This window comes from Dermacentor variabilis, chromosome 1, assembly GCF_050947875.1.
Source record: "Dermacentor variabilis isolate Ectoservices chromosome 1, ASM5094787v1, whole genome shotgun sequence".
NCBI lineage: Eukaryota > Metazoa > Arthropoda > Arachnida > Ixodida > Ixodidae > Dermacentor > Dermacentor variabilis.
The window spans coordinates 289,397,727-289,411,906 of NC_134568.1; the positions used below are offsets into that span (position 1 = coordinate 289,397,727).

At 52.1% G+C, this 14,180-nt stretch overlaps 1 protein-coding gene across 2 annotated transcripts in view; it reads right to left on the reverse strand.

The window, feature by feature from the left end:
* rau (RA domain-containing protein rau) overlaps window positions 1–14,180 on the reverse strand; it is an 80,769-nt gene that overhangs the window by 29,952 nt on the left and 36,637 nt on the right. The window contains exon 2 of one of the 2 annotated variants that reach the window (XM_075677811.1): window positions 8,688–8,720. The exons of the other annotated variant lie outside the window; for it this stretch is intronic. Within the exon in view, the coding sequence (XP_075533926.1) occupies window positions 8,688–8,720 (33 nt within the window). The remainder of the gene's footprint in view (window positions 1–8,687; window positions 8,721–14,180) is intronic. 2 annotated transcript variants of the gene reach the window in all.

Here is a 14,180-nt window from a genome sequence, read left to right on the forward strand (position 1 = left end):
TCGGTGCCCCGTTTGAGCTCGCTACACGTATACATGGCGTAGTGCCTCAGTTTAAATCGCCCTAAAAATACTCGGGCTGATTTCTTTTCGCAGTCGCTTATGGTTGCAAGTACACTCAACGTTAGACTCTGACTGCATAGCTTGCACAAAATACAGTCACTTTTATATTGCCGCACTTGCGTTCCCATGCTTAACCTTGTCGAAATAGCCCGTCTTTCCAAGCAAGCGGCGTGGTGAAGTGGTTAGAGTACCTGACTTGTTAGCAAGATGATGTGAGTTCGAATCCTGCTGGCGGGCACGTTTCTTTTTTTCAGCTCATTAATTTTTTTTATTAGGGTATAAATGCCTATTTTAATTAATTACACCTTTGCGGAGCATCGGAACGAATTACAGTTACTCCCTTGAGGACCATCGGGCAGGGGCAACTGTTAGTCCCCGAAGGAGTAAGCGCATGGGGAGTAACAGTTCATCCCATGTCAGTTCGTCCCCAAAAGGACTAATGGTTGTGGCAAATCAGTTAGTCCCCAAAAGGACTAACCTCCCTACCCCTTTTAGTCCTTTTTTTCTTAGAGTGTAGATGACCCGAGTTTCTACCAGCATGCAAGTACGCGCAACCCAGGCGATGCTTACAGGCCGGCTGCTCCTGGTTTCCTTCGCGAGTATTTAGCATGCCTCGGAACGACTGGCATCTGTACAAACGAGCGAAGCGAAGATCTTGTACGCGTAATTCCTCGAATGATCGGTGTGCGAGGGAGCGACGAATCTCCGCTGCAGCTGCGGAATGACATTGTCAATATCCAGAGATCTATCGGAACTTTTCAAACGAAAATTAGTCTTTGCACGGTTTTGGCCTTATTTATGACCCGTGTCGCGACTCCCAAGGCGCCTGCAAAACATCAAGCTCGAAGTAACCAAAGCCATAAAGAGAGGCCCACGAGGACTGCACGGGTGCGCGTCAATCGGGCGCTTGCTGTTGGCGAGCACCGACTGCGAAAAACGAGAAAAAATCTGCCTGTAAGGAGATGGACCCGCACACCAAACTGCATTTCCGTCGCGCCGTTTCCTGGCTTCTAATGGACCGCTCGGCGGTCGCTGCCATTCAAGCAACAAACATCCGTGTCCACATCGCGGCGCACCAGCCGCAGGCGGAGCTCATCGTCGCCTGCAGCTGCGCCGCACACGACGGCCCGAATAAGGGGCGCGCAGATTTCGGAGGCTGCACTTGGTTGGCTGCTTTTGCGTGCGGGCCGCGCGTCATTCGTCAATCATTCTCGTCACCCATTGAACTCGCAGTCACGGCCGGAAGGGCCCACCGCTGCGCCGGCGCGCAGCCCGGCACTAGGAAGCCGACGCTGGGTCACGCTCAACGAGACCAATTGGCCGAGCAATGCATCTCCGCGATGCGCCTCCGGGAAAGGTCGGGCTCGCATCCAAGGCGCACTGCGGAGCAGCGTCTTTTGTTGCGCCCGGCGCAACTTTCTATGGGGTTCCTCGAGAGGACCGCGGCGAGCCTGGGCCGGCGCCGTTGGCGGCCCGCTACCGGGCTTCTCCGGTCCAGAGATCAGGGTCATTGAGGCTCCGCCATCGGCGCGAGGTCGCGGCCACTCCGGCCGCACTTTCAATGAAGACGCTGCTTCCGGGCACCTGAACGCCATCGCCGATTAGATTCGATGAGCGCCCTCACGAGGAAGCGGCCCCGGCAACGCCACCGACTCGAGCGGTTGCCGAATCTGCGCATCCCGGCTCGAATGAGACGCGCCGTGGAGCGCCAGGCGTGACTCGGGTCGACGCGGGCTCCCATTTTGGGCCGCGGCAAGGGTTGCTGCCGGTGTGGCGCTGTGCTCATGCGGCGCAAAGCCACCGTTGCCCAAGCTGCAGCGAATGCGCGGCACAGGACACGTGCTGCTTATAAAACTGCGCTCCTATTTTCGCCCACTGTGAAGGAGATGCAGATTCCGGTGGCTGGTCGCTGTTTAGCTGACTGAAGAGACTCGCTGGGGTGTATACGACCAGAAAAAATTATCGCCGGTCATCTACTCAGCGGCTAAGTACAAGGCCACACGCGGGAGTAGGCAAAACACCGCGGTCCCTATTCACTAAAACCTCTCATACAGCTAGAACTGTTCGTATACACAGCAAATTCGAGCAACTCATGATGCTGGACATATTAGTGACGGGGACCGGCCGATGACATCGATCACTTAAAAACGAAAGCTTTGCGAACCATGGGCCGAATTCAGAAAGCTTGGCCAGGTCTGTCGTTGTTTCAGATGATGTCCGTGCTTTCGAACACGCTGTGGACGTATTTCCACGAATGCGATGCTTCTTTTCGATGTATTGATTGTTTTGTTTTGATTAGTGTTTCTTTAGCTGTGCTTTTTCATACTACTATTTTCGTGCCCTCTCTGTAATGACCCACGATAGGGTTTAATAAATAAATAAATAATACAGGTCGTGAAATTACCGAGACATTTTTCTCCACTATAGCTAAACTGGAAAAGGAAGAAGGACCGCGCAAATAATATGTGTATAAAAAAGAAAGAAATATACGTGTAACAAAACGAACGACACCGTTCGAAACCGAACCATGTTAATTTACAGGAGCTGCTAGTGTGGCTCTTGCCTTGCCTGAACGTTGTCTTGTTTTGCCTTGCCGACTCCATCGGCGGCGCCGAGATTGTACGATTTTGATAGCTGTTCAAGGTGAGCTGCAAACACCCGGCGATAGCGCACGCAATATTATGCGCTCAAAACATCCAAGAGCTTCGGTAGTAAAGATTACACCGCACGAAAGGGGGCAGCGAGCCGGTAAGATGGGGTGCACGCGCGACCCTCCACGGCGATTCTTCAGCGGTCTCGGTTCTGCGAAAGACACAGCGGTCAGGTGCCATCGTACACGACAATCTCGAGTCGACTGAGGGTTTACACACCAGCACCTGGAAGCGGAGCAATAATTATCTCGCTCGGCGACCGCGATTAGCCTCGGTGTTACTCCTGCGGTGTTGTTTCTCGCCTCAGCTCAGGCTAAGAGGTTACACGCCAGGACAGGCGACGAGCTTTAAAGAAGAAAGGCTTCGCCTCCAGGTCCAGCGGGGTGGCTCGTAATTCTGGGCCACTTAAGCAGCGCTGAACGAGCCCGCGGCGCGTCCTGGATAACAGAAATCGCGCCGCCTGCAGAAGTGGAGCAGCTGAAACAAAAGACTCCTCTCACAGCTGCGCGAGGTCGACCAGAAACGTCTGCGCGACGGGGCCAAGTTCGCCAGAACAGAGGCGGCTCCTTCTTCGCCCTGTCGCGGTGCAGGGGGCCCCTTTCCCGTGCCGCCTCTCCCGAACGCCACGCACGGCCCCGCGAGGCGCCGTCTGCACGCGCGCCCGGCTTCGCGGAGAATGGTTCTGCGGGGCTCCCGATGTGCTCGCACAATAAGCGGCCGAAAAAAAAAAAAAGAAAAAAAAAAGCGCGATAGCAAAACAGTGTGATAGCTTGGCGCTTTTTAGTATCGGTATATATACAGCGAAAAAAAAAAAAAGGCTGCGCATAGTCAAGATGCTTAACGTTTTGTTTATATATATATATATATATATATATATATATATATATATATATATATATATATATATATATATATATAAACCAGAAGGCAGGGAATTAACCGAGGGACCCGATTTTTTCATTAGTCATATCTTAAGAAGCCAACAAACACTGACACCAAGGAGACAACATAGGGCAAATTACATGTGCTTAATAAATTAAATAATGAAACGATAAATTAATGGAAATGAAAGTGGATGAAAAAACGACTTGCCGCAGGTGGGGACCGAACCCACAACCTTCGCATTTCGGTCTGTGAGTGGCGGCGCTGGCTAACCCTCCCAGGGTTCTACTAGGAAACATAGATAACCAAGAAAGTGGATAGGAAAATGGCGCCGCGGTAGCTCAATTGGTAGAGCATCTCACGCGAAATATATATATATATATATATATATATATATATATATATATTCTGTTGCACGCAAGCACGTAAATCGAACTCTTAGTAAGATCGCAGGGCGCTTCCCATATGATTGGATGTATGGCACAATGGATGGAGCCTGCAGTGGCCCATACCCGCATTTATACCGAGGACAAGTTTTGTGAAAACTATGGCGCTGCGTCCGTTTTGCATGCACCGGACCGCGCAGGACGCCCTGACGCCACGAGGATCGGTTAAGGCAATGTTTTGTAACGATTCATCTGACTTCCCATTTTTTTCTCGCCCTTTCGTCATTGGCACACTTGAAGCCGCAGACCCGCGCGATCGCCGGAATCAGCCACTCGGCAGGACGGATGATAACAAATGTATCGGTGAAAAAGACTCCTTACAAAACACGAGCTTCACGGGCAGGTATAGTAATGTAAGGATTCCACTGTTCACGATCCGTCGGTCCCGGTGATAACGCATAGGCTTGAGCGGCGCCCGGACACGCGCTGATAAAGCGCGAAAAGGAACAGCATTGGAACAGAGTCGTTATGTTATCCCTGCTCAGTAGAATTCATGGGTCTTTCGAAGGGTCGGTCCAACCTTCGGTGGCTTTTCAAGTGCACTCGAGAAGTTACTCCCAAATACCCCGCTCCCCCCCCCCCCCTCAATCCCCACGCATCTCTTTCCGGGTTCTCAAAATTTCGCGCGAACCTGAGAGCAGCGCGGCGACGACCTGCGCGAAGGCACTCAGCGACAGAATTGGACGGGCAAGCATGTGCCCGCACTTCGCCTCGCAGATTTCTTTTTTCTTTTTTTCGGTGCCGCTCGACGGCGTAATAGGAGAATCGTGGCGTGTATTTTGGGGCGAAACGGCACCGCAACACGGGGAAACAAACGGGCGCCCACGCCGACCGCAGACGCCCGCAATGAATTTCGTCGCTCTGGGGTATTTTTTTCATGGCCACTTTTTGGGCCCGCTCTCCGGGCGCCGCCGCTGGCAACAAAGCAACGGCGCGACCAGGAACACGGCTGCGAAGTTAGCCGAGGAGACTGCGTCATGCGCGAGGCGCGTTAACCTTGCGCGTGAGCGCGCGAGAGAGAGAGGGGGGGGGAAATAGAATAGGCGAAGAAACGCAATCCATCTGATGGCCGCCTCCAGTTATGTGCGAAAGCGAGCCGATTTATTTTTGTCGTCGCATCTCCCCTCGAAGGTGGCAGTCTCATCTGAGGCTTTGTCGAAGAAGAGAAAGAAAAACAAAACAAAAAAGAAAGAGAGGGCGAGAAACAGAGAAAGACGCAAATTCGGAGCAGTCGAGGAGCGCGGAGAAAGCTCACGCGACGCGCCTCCTCGGCGCGGAGAAGTCGAGGGCGCGCTTCGGCGTCTTCCCCAACACGTGGGCCGCGCGCGCGTTTCGCTTTCTCCTTCCTCATCGACCGCTCGGGACGCGCGTACCTACACAGCGTACGCGGCGGGGTTGCATCGGTAACGATATTGACCCAGCGGCGACGGTCGCCGAGGGAGAGATTCAAAGGGCTCGCTCTCCGATCACGAACGCGCTGCGCCAAACGGCATCGCATGCGCACCTGTTGGCAATTAAGACGGTCATTAGTAATCGCTACGAGCTCTGCTCGTCGACAAAGTCGGCGCTTGGGGACCTGGCTCTTCGCTATCGGGACAGCAAGACTAAATGCAGATTTGTCTGAAAGCCTTAGGTCTTTCTTTCGTTCTTCTCTTTCTTTCTTTTTTCGTGCTATGGCTCTTTCTAAACAACTGAAAAAAGTAGAAAAATAAGAAGAGACCCGACAGGTAGAAAGTGATCTCTTTTGCGAAGAAGACACAAGCGCTTCACATCAATGACGCGGTGCGGCGCATCCTCGTCACAACACAACACCGCCGAAGCAATAGGTTTCATCGCCGTTTCAGAACGCAACGTGGGCGTCCGTGTTTCCCCCCATCGGTAACAGGGGCCGAGTTACAAGTTTTCGTTCGTGAGCGTTGTTCGCCACTGCCAGCGCCACCTTCGCTATAATAATATGTCCAACACCATGTTTGGCTGGAATTTTCTCTCGCGAAAACTTTTGGCGCAAGAACTTTTTGTAAATACTCTTTCGCTCGGATTACTTTGCGAACGCAGTAACTTTCAAAGAGCGCTTCTTCGACTCGAAGTTGAAAAATAGGCTAACTGCGAGGCTTCATTAAAATAAACCCTCTTGCCAATGGACGAGGGCTGTCACGCACTTAACTTGCCCCCGAGAGTCGTTGTTATAGACCTCTGCGCAGGTTTCACCTACGTAGTTGCGTTATTTTTTGCCAGACAGGGTTAACAGTTTAAGACGTATGATATTAGCTCGAATGCGAAGATCACGTAGTTCAGGCTTTTTGCAGAAACACTTCTCCATGAGAGAAAAAGAATAGAGGTTGGGAGGTGAACCAGAAATGTGTTTTGTTTGCTATCCTTGTGCTCTCGCGCTAACAAAGAGCAAGTCACTCCTACTAATCCGGGCTCGTATTTACAAAAACATCGCACGCTAGAATTCTTCCCAAGTCCAATCAATCCTGGTGCTGGAAATATCAGAGAAGGCGGTCGGCCAACTGCAAATTTTACTTACGAAAGCGACGCTTTGTGAATTTAGCCCCTGGCGCTTTTTAATCAGCGCCTTATTGCATTTACATAGACCGGCTGTTGAGTAACGGACAGGAGACTGGAGCTGACGAAAATTTGTTTTCGGCAAAGCTTCCAGCCACTCCCAATTTCTGTCGAACATACTGGTGGTCGCCGTATCGAGCATCGAGATCATGCGGACAAGTGAGCGGCGCCTCAACATCCGAGAGTGCCTAACAGCAACCTTGTAAAAAGTAATGTGAACTTGAGCGAAGGTATCTGCGCATCACAAAGTGGCACTGTCCCACATGACGAGCTTGCTAAGGAAAGCCGCCAGGACATTAAACACGCCGCCCGCGAAGAGCAGAAATACTCGGTGCGGCACTAAATGCTGCGCGTACGTCTATCCTTCGTGTCTACTCAGGGCCCCAAATTATCGATAATACTAGACAGTCCGCTCCCCCGCTTATATGTGCGTGGAGGACATGTACGAGTCTCAACATCCGTAAAAGTTAATGCCTTGACGAAAGCTTGGCATTAATCGGGAATGCTATACATGGGGCTTGCTGCTGCTGCTTCTCTCTCTGCTTTTGAAATGGCCTCAGCCAGAAAGACATATTTCGTCCGCTCAATGCACTCGTGCGTTCCCTGCATGCGGAATTGGGATGAATGCCAAATTTCAGGCTGTACAGTGACGCTCCATGCGGGGCGTCCTAACTGCGATCTACATTTTCGAAAGATTCTTCCGTTTCCCCGGTAAAATCGGAGAGAAGATAAATAAACAAAACGACAATAAAAGTTCACTCGGGTCAAGCGGTTGCGCGCACTGAAATCTGCGCGGCTGCTGCAGGTTTTTTCAACCACCAACTGGCGCGTTGCTCAAGGGGCCGCCGCTCGCACATAACCAGCATGCGCAACACAAGCAGCGCATATGCACGTGCGTCCAGTCGCGGGCGACACACACAGACGGTGCCGCTCAAGCTGGCGCATCATTGCTGCCAAAACGCCCAGGCCGTGTAATGCGCAACGCTGGGTGACGACTCGTCTTCGGGCTCTCGACGCGGAGGCCTCGCAGCCCAAGAAGAAGAGAAAAAAACAACAATAAAGACACTCGCGCGCAGAACGATCGTTAAAGAGGTGCGCGCGAGTCGCCACAAGGTCTCCGGGGTGCGCGCTGTGTGTGGGGGGGGAACAATGCCCTCGATCGAGCGCTTGGGCCAACGGTTCGTTATGCAAGGGACCGCCGCGCGATCACTGCACCGCCAGCCCCCACCGCGCAAGGTTTCATCTTTCGCACGTTCGTCATCGTCTTTGTCATCCCGCGACTGTCGTCGACACGCATCGGTGATTGCTAGACTGACGCAAGTCGCCCTCCCGAGAATTCGTCTTCCGAGACTGGAAATAAACGCGGTGCAAACGAAAACTCGCCGCCAGGGGCAGCGAGGGAAACAATGGCGGCGCGAAACCTGCGCAGCTGAGTCAGTGCCAACATTCCAGGAATGTCGGGACCGCCCGCGCTGGACGCCTGTCCGTCGGCGCCCGCCGTATTTATATGCGAGATGCGGATGCATCGCAACAGTTGGGCGCTTCCTTTCGTTAGGCGACATCACATTCCGAGTGCGTTGTGTTCTTGATGCTCTACTTTTAGTTTGGCTTCGCCTGGTCACGTATGCGCGCGCTAATAGGAACGCGACATAACTGCGCCATTAGCACTTCATGATTATGCCAGCCAAATGGCCACGTCTGAGAGAAACTGATGCTGACTCGAGTGCAGCACTAATTAAATCATCAGGAAAACAACAAATGAGATAGAAATGGTCAAACTATCTACACTGCTCGTGCTAAGATTAAAACGAGAAGACTAAGATTCATTCACACAAACTTTAACTCGCACGAGTAGCGTTGGCTTTGAAAAAGTTTACAACAAATTGAAAATTTTTGAAGCTCCTCGTACACCCGAAATTTGGCTTCAGTACCACAGAGGATGATGCAATTTCATCTTGCTCTCTGAAATTATATATATATATATATATATATATATATATATATATATATATATACACCTTTCCTTTCCTTTCGCAACTGCGCAGGCAAAATAAGAGTGACTAAAGGACGAGCGACTCACCAGCTCATCTTCTCCGGATCGGATAGGCGACCTCTGTTGAGGAAACAGAAAACGAATGTGTAGCGCGAAAGACAGTCATCTTTTCCTCTCCCCCCAGCAAAAGTCACGCACGTCGACGGACGAGCGAGCAAGGGACTATACGAGACCAAAACAGACCACATCACGCTTGCAAACTGGCATGCCACACATGTATAACGCAATACGAGAGCACAATGCAGCACGTCAACACGACACCATCGACGGGCACGGCGATGCACCACTCCTATCGAGCTTGAACACAACACTCGGTGAGATGTAACCGGCTTGTGTTGGACACTGTGCAACAAAACACAGGCATCAGCAAAAGATCCTTCACCGACTGGAAAAACAGAGGGCGGTGCGGTGCGCCTTCTATACAAAGAATCTGCCCTGTGCGTCTATACGGCACTTCGGCATGTTTGAGTTTCGTCCTAGTGTTGTTCTTATATACCCACAGTGACCGACGTGCTCTCGCTTATTTACCTCTCATCGTCGACCCCGTGCACCGTGCTTTGGTCCAAATTAATCCGGAGCCCTTTGCTACGGTGCCTCCCATAGCACCTGTGCTGCGTTTGGACGTTAAACCCCATCAATAAATCCCCCCCCCCCCCATAACTCCCCTTCACTCGCAGTCTTGCAGGGCAGCAAACCAGACTATTACCTCCTGGTCAAACTCAGTACGCTTTTCCTTTATTTCTGTGTCTCTCTTCACGCGACGCCTGGTTCCTCGTTAATCCCGGCGTCTTCTCTATTTATGTACACATACGTTTTGTGACAGTGCTTTTTCGGCTACGAGCAGAACTTTCTCTCAAAAACAAGCACTGTGGGGAAGAGAAAAAAAAGAAAGATCGAGACAGGACCGGTTTCGCCATGCACACACGCCTTGTTCTAAGATAAGATACCCGCTGCACCATAGAAGCTCATCGCAGGTCATGGCCTTGCGCGCCTCAACAGATGGATGTTCCAAGACAGCCGCGTATCGCGACCCACCCTCCCCTCCGCACGACCCACCCTCCCCTTCGTAGGCGCACAGCCGCCGCCTGCGGCGCCCGCTATCACCCCGTTTCCGAGTCTGGGGTCCCGCGCGGGATTCTGTGAGAGCGCGTCAACGGTACTCAAGCGATAGCGCCTACGAGCCACACACGCTTCGACTGCCACACAGTGGCGCGGCGTCCAGCTGGACCCACAGAGACGAGCGACATGCTTTCCGGTGCACAAGCGGGTGCCATACGCGACGACGACAACCGCGTGCGCCGTGTCTGCGACGACGGAGGTCCTCAGCCGGAGTCGTCGAAACCGCGTCTGGGATTGCACGCGTCGAAACGCGCAGGGAAACACAAGAGTGGAAGCGTAAACACAGGCGCGCGCCCGGGATCTAGAGTGCGCCCTTATGTAAACAAAAGACGTTTCCGTCCAGCAGTCTGGCTCCCGGACATCTGTCCTCTCGCAGACACGTATGCGGATGAGCGCGCGATAAATATTTGAGCAGTTCATCCCGAATGGCAGTACGTATCTGCGCTGTGCCGAAAGAAGCTTGAATAGTTATGCGGTCTCCTTCTAAGAGCACTTCAGTGCTGAACTTAGCCAACCAGACACTTGATCGGGTTAACTACCCTCCCTGCCTTTCACCTCTTATTTTACTTCCTTCCTTCCTATACAAATATAAAGCATGGAAAACGGTCTATGGCGAAGTCACAGGAATGCGAGATCACTTGTAATGGCAACAAATGTAACAAACAACTACTCTTTAATTTCGCGGGCTTTTACGCTTACAACTGTTGCATTTTTCTTTTACTTTAATTTTATTTCTTACATTCTCGCATCCAACTTTTTTCTCGATGCTACAACCACGTCAAACGATATGTATACCGCAAGCTTGTGTCGTACATGCTCAAAACTGCGGGGCGATTTCAGAATGAGTCAAATGTTTGCAGATGTAACAGCGAAGTTCTCAAGTTAAGCTATTCAACATCTGACACGTTTCATGACGCCGTCAGGGTCCAGCGGCGTCGCTATACGGTTGTGCGCGCGAACTGGGTCGGCCTCGGCGCGCTCCCCCGCGATGCCAGTCGGCGTCTCCGCCAACACAGGCAGCCGCCGGCGAGGCCCCAATGAAGACGAATAGCTGGCAGCCTTGGACGGCCGACTGCAGCGACTCAAGGGGGGCAGGCCCGCATTGCAGCCCCCAATGCGTCAGCGCCAGCGATCCCCACCGCTAGCTCGGTATTCCCCGGCCGGCTATTTTTTCAATCAAGCTTGCTTTCCTGTTTTCGTCAGTAGGCCTCGATTCGGATCCAAGGGCGGTTGGCCCGCGAGGAGCCCCCTTCCGCTGATTTGGAGCAGCCGGTATACGTTTGGGCCGCGCATTTCGAGGGATTACCCCGGCAACGTCGAAGCGCGTCTGAGTTAGGAGCCGGGTGTTTTCGTTGTGGCGCGGAGGGCGGACGTGATATCTCGAGTGCAATGCGCGACACGGCGCGGAGAGGAAGCTCTTGGCTCGGACACTCCCCGATTCGAGTGCACATGAAACGCACAAAGCACCTCGCGAGGCAACCGGCTGAACAGAGTTAAGCGTTTTTTCACCTGAAATAGAAATGGAGAAATCCTAGGAACTATCCTGATAAAGTGCTCCACTTAGGCCGTGATCCGCAATCTTTCTTTTTGCAAAACTAACCGATTATTGCAAAAGAAAACAAACGAACAAGAAAGACATCAGGAAAAGCAACGTCACGTTGTAGCTCTGTAGCTCAACAAAAAATAGATATCTCAATTTTGTTAATCGTATATAAAGAATATTTCTTTTAAATTGGTATATTATACGCTGCCCTAGAGATACGGCCTCTCTCATCTCTCTCTGTGGGTGGGTGTATACAAAAATTACCAAAGCTTACGCAACCGAGGGAAACAGAAGTCTCCGGTAAAAAGATTCAGGTAAGCTGAACACTGACGTGGTCATATTGAACGTATTCAAGACTCTACCAAGTGCACTTTACAGAATTACGGATATGTTTTTTTTTTTTTTTTGCCGCAGAGCTATAGATTGTGAACTTAGTGCTCATTTTTCTTGATATTTGGGGTTTTCAAATATTTTTGCGGAAGTTACGAGGATAAAAAAAATTCACAATAACAGAACGAACTTTCCAGAGCCACTGGAACGACATTTTTTTTTTCTCTCTCTTTCAACTGCACCGAAGTTCAGCAAGTTTGTTCCAGCGGTTTAGATAGCATAATGAGAGCACTTCTGCATTTCACGTGTGTCTACTGAACGAAGAGGTCTTGCCGCAGTGGCTGTGGCGTTCTGCTGCTGAGCACGAGGTCGCGGGTTCGATTCTCAGCTGCGGCGCCCAAATTCTGGTTGGGTGGAACGCGCGAACATCGTGTACCGCGCTTCGTTAAATAACCCCCAGGTGGTGACAGTGAACCCATGACCCTCGGCTATACGGCGTCTCTTATAGCCCCCGTGTGGCTTTGGTAAGTTTAACTTAATCAACCAATCAATCATTCTAGACAGGCTGCAAAAGCATTCTCCCAATTGCTGTATGGAATTATTTCATCTCATGCATCTTTCTATTCGCGAAACGATTTAACGCTTTGGCCAGTACTTCAGATATCATCATAAGTAATTCGTAACTATAGGCTTCCTCATACGAAGGAAGCAACGGCTGGCTGTTTTGTTTCACCAAAACACGCTCGTGTGTGTGTGTGTGTGTGTGTGTGTGTGTGTGTGTGTGTGTGTGTGTGTGTGTGTGTGTGTGTGTGTGTGTGTGCGTGCGGCAATAAAGTGCTCTCGCTGAACTCAAGTATAGACTGCGCATTCGTGTGACGTCCGTACATCGACACGAGCGCCAATTTCGCTATAAGTAATGGCCAAATTTATGTTCTTTAGAACGTTGGCAATCTGTTGAAGCTCGCACGGAATACTGACGATCCTAATATGCTAAAAAAATGACATTGTAGCGTGCATCGGCGCGCCGTGGACGCATTTTGAAACGTCTGTAGAAGAGCGCTGGGAAGGTCACGTTCGTCTCGTCACTGACGCAAAAGAACGCGCAAGCCTAGTGAGATGTCAAGGAGAGCATTCGGAATTCTTTTTTTTTTTCTTTCCTTTCTGAGCCATCTTCGCGACAAGGTCGTGTCGTTAGACAATGGCTGCTGTCAGAAAGTGTCACACGTCCTCCGAAATGGAGCCAACGGAGTGCGAGAGGAGTGCGCTGCTCCCTGGATCGGAGAGAACGCCAAGATCGGCGCTTGCACTTCGCGACGGCAATCGCAGAAGCGGCGCGCGAGCTTCCCGCGGCGGCCTAATTAACGCGGGCCGCGCTGCGCAGCCTTGCCTCCGGCGAGCAATTGGACGCAGCCGGCCGGGCCACAGCCGCGGGCCATCTCGTCGCACCATCTGCGCACGACATGCGCCACGCGCAAGGAGGCCCTCCTCGGAGCCAGGGACCACCGCTCGTCGGGGTATACAAGACGGCCGCTCTTCGTCAGCGACGTCCCATTGTCGCGTGCTCCCCTCTCGTCGACTCCGGAGGCCCCTCGGCGCGCTCGACGCACCAGCGATGCGTTGCAGATGTTCGCACGAGCGCTCTCCGCTATAAATACGAGACGGCTTTCGGCGAGCCGCCGGCGGACCCTTAGCACTCCAGCGTGCGCCTTTCCTCCGTCGGCCTCGGGCAGCAATGACGTGGTGCATGCGACATGTGTCCGTATTTATAGGCGACGGGACATGAGGCTCGTTGGACCAGTCGAAAAACTCGCGCGCCGAACACACCACTGTTTGACCCACATTCCGCGGCCCGAGGAGACCACGTTGAAAAGGCGGAAAGTGATTCCGGGCGACAAAAAACAGCCCAGTCGCTCCAACTCTTCAAACTAAATAGAAATGGCGGCCGTTGAAAGGGATCCAGCGCGGCCACGGCGCCGCGCTCGTCTTTTTCGCACTCGATTGTTTTTGCCTCGAAAGGAAACAGCGCGCGCGAGGAGAAAACGGGCTGCCAAAGACAATAGCCGAAGCGCCTAACCACGCGTGGCGCGTGTGTACATAGAACGATGCTTGGTGAGCTATAAGCGGCAAAGGGCCGCCGCCGTGTGGAAAGGCGGCCGCGAGGAAAACGCCCAAGTTCACTAGCGCACCGCAGCGGCTGTTAACAGGCGCATCTAGCGACTCGCGCAGTGCTTCTTGGAAACAATAAGAGACAAGACACAAAGGACTGGGTAAGCAAAACTTTCTCACCGCGAAAAAAAAAGAAAGAAAGAGAACATTTCTCTCGCAATCCACATTTTATCACCTGAAGCGTCAATGCCTTCTACTACAAGCAGATACGGAAAACATAGTCACATCCCGCCAACAATTACCGTGGGGATTTAGAAGTAACGGCAAGCAGCGATCCTCAAACAGCCGCGCCGGTCGGCTTCGGCGCACGGCACGCAGCCCCGGCTGGACAAGCTACACGAAAGAGCTATCGCGCCGACGCA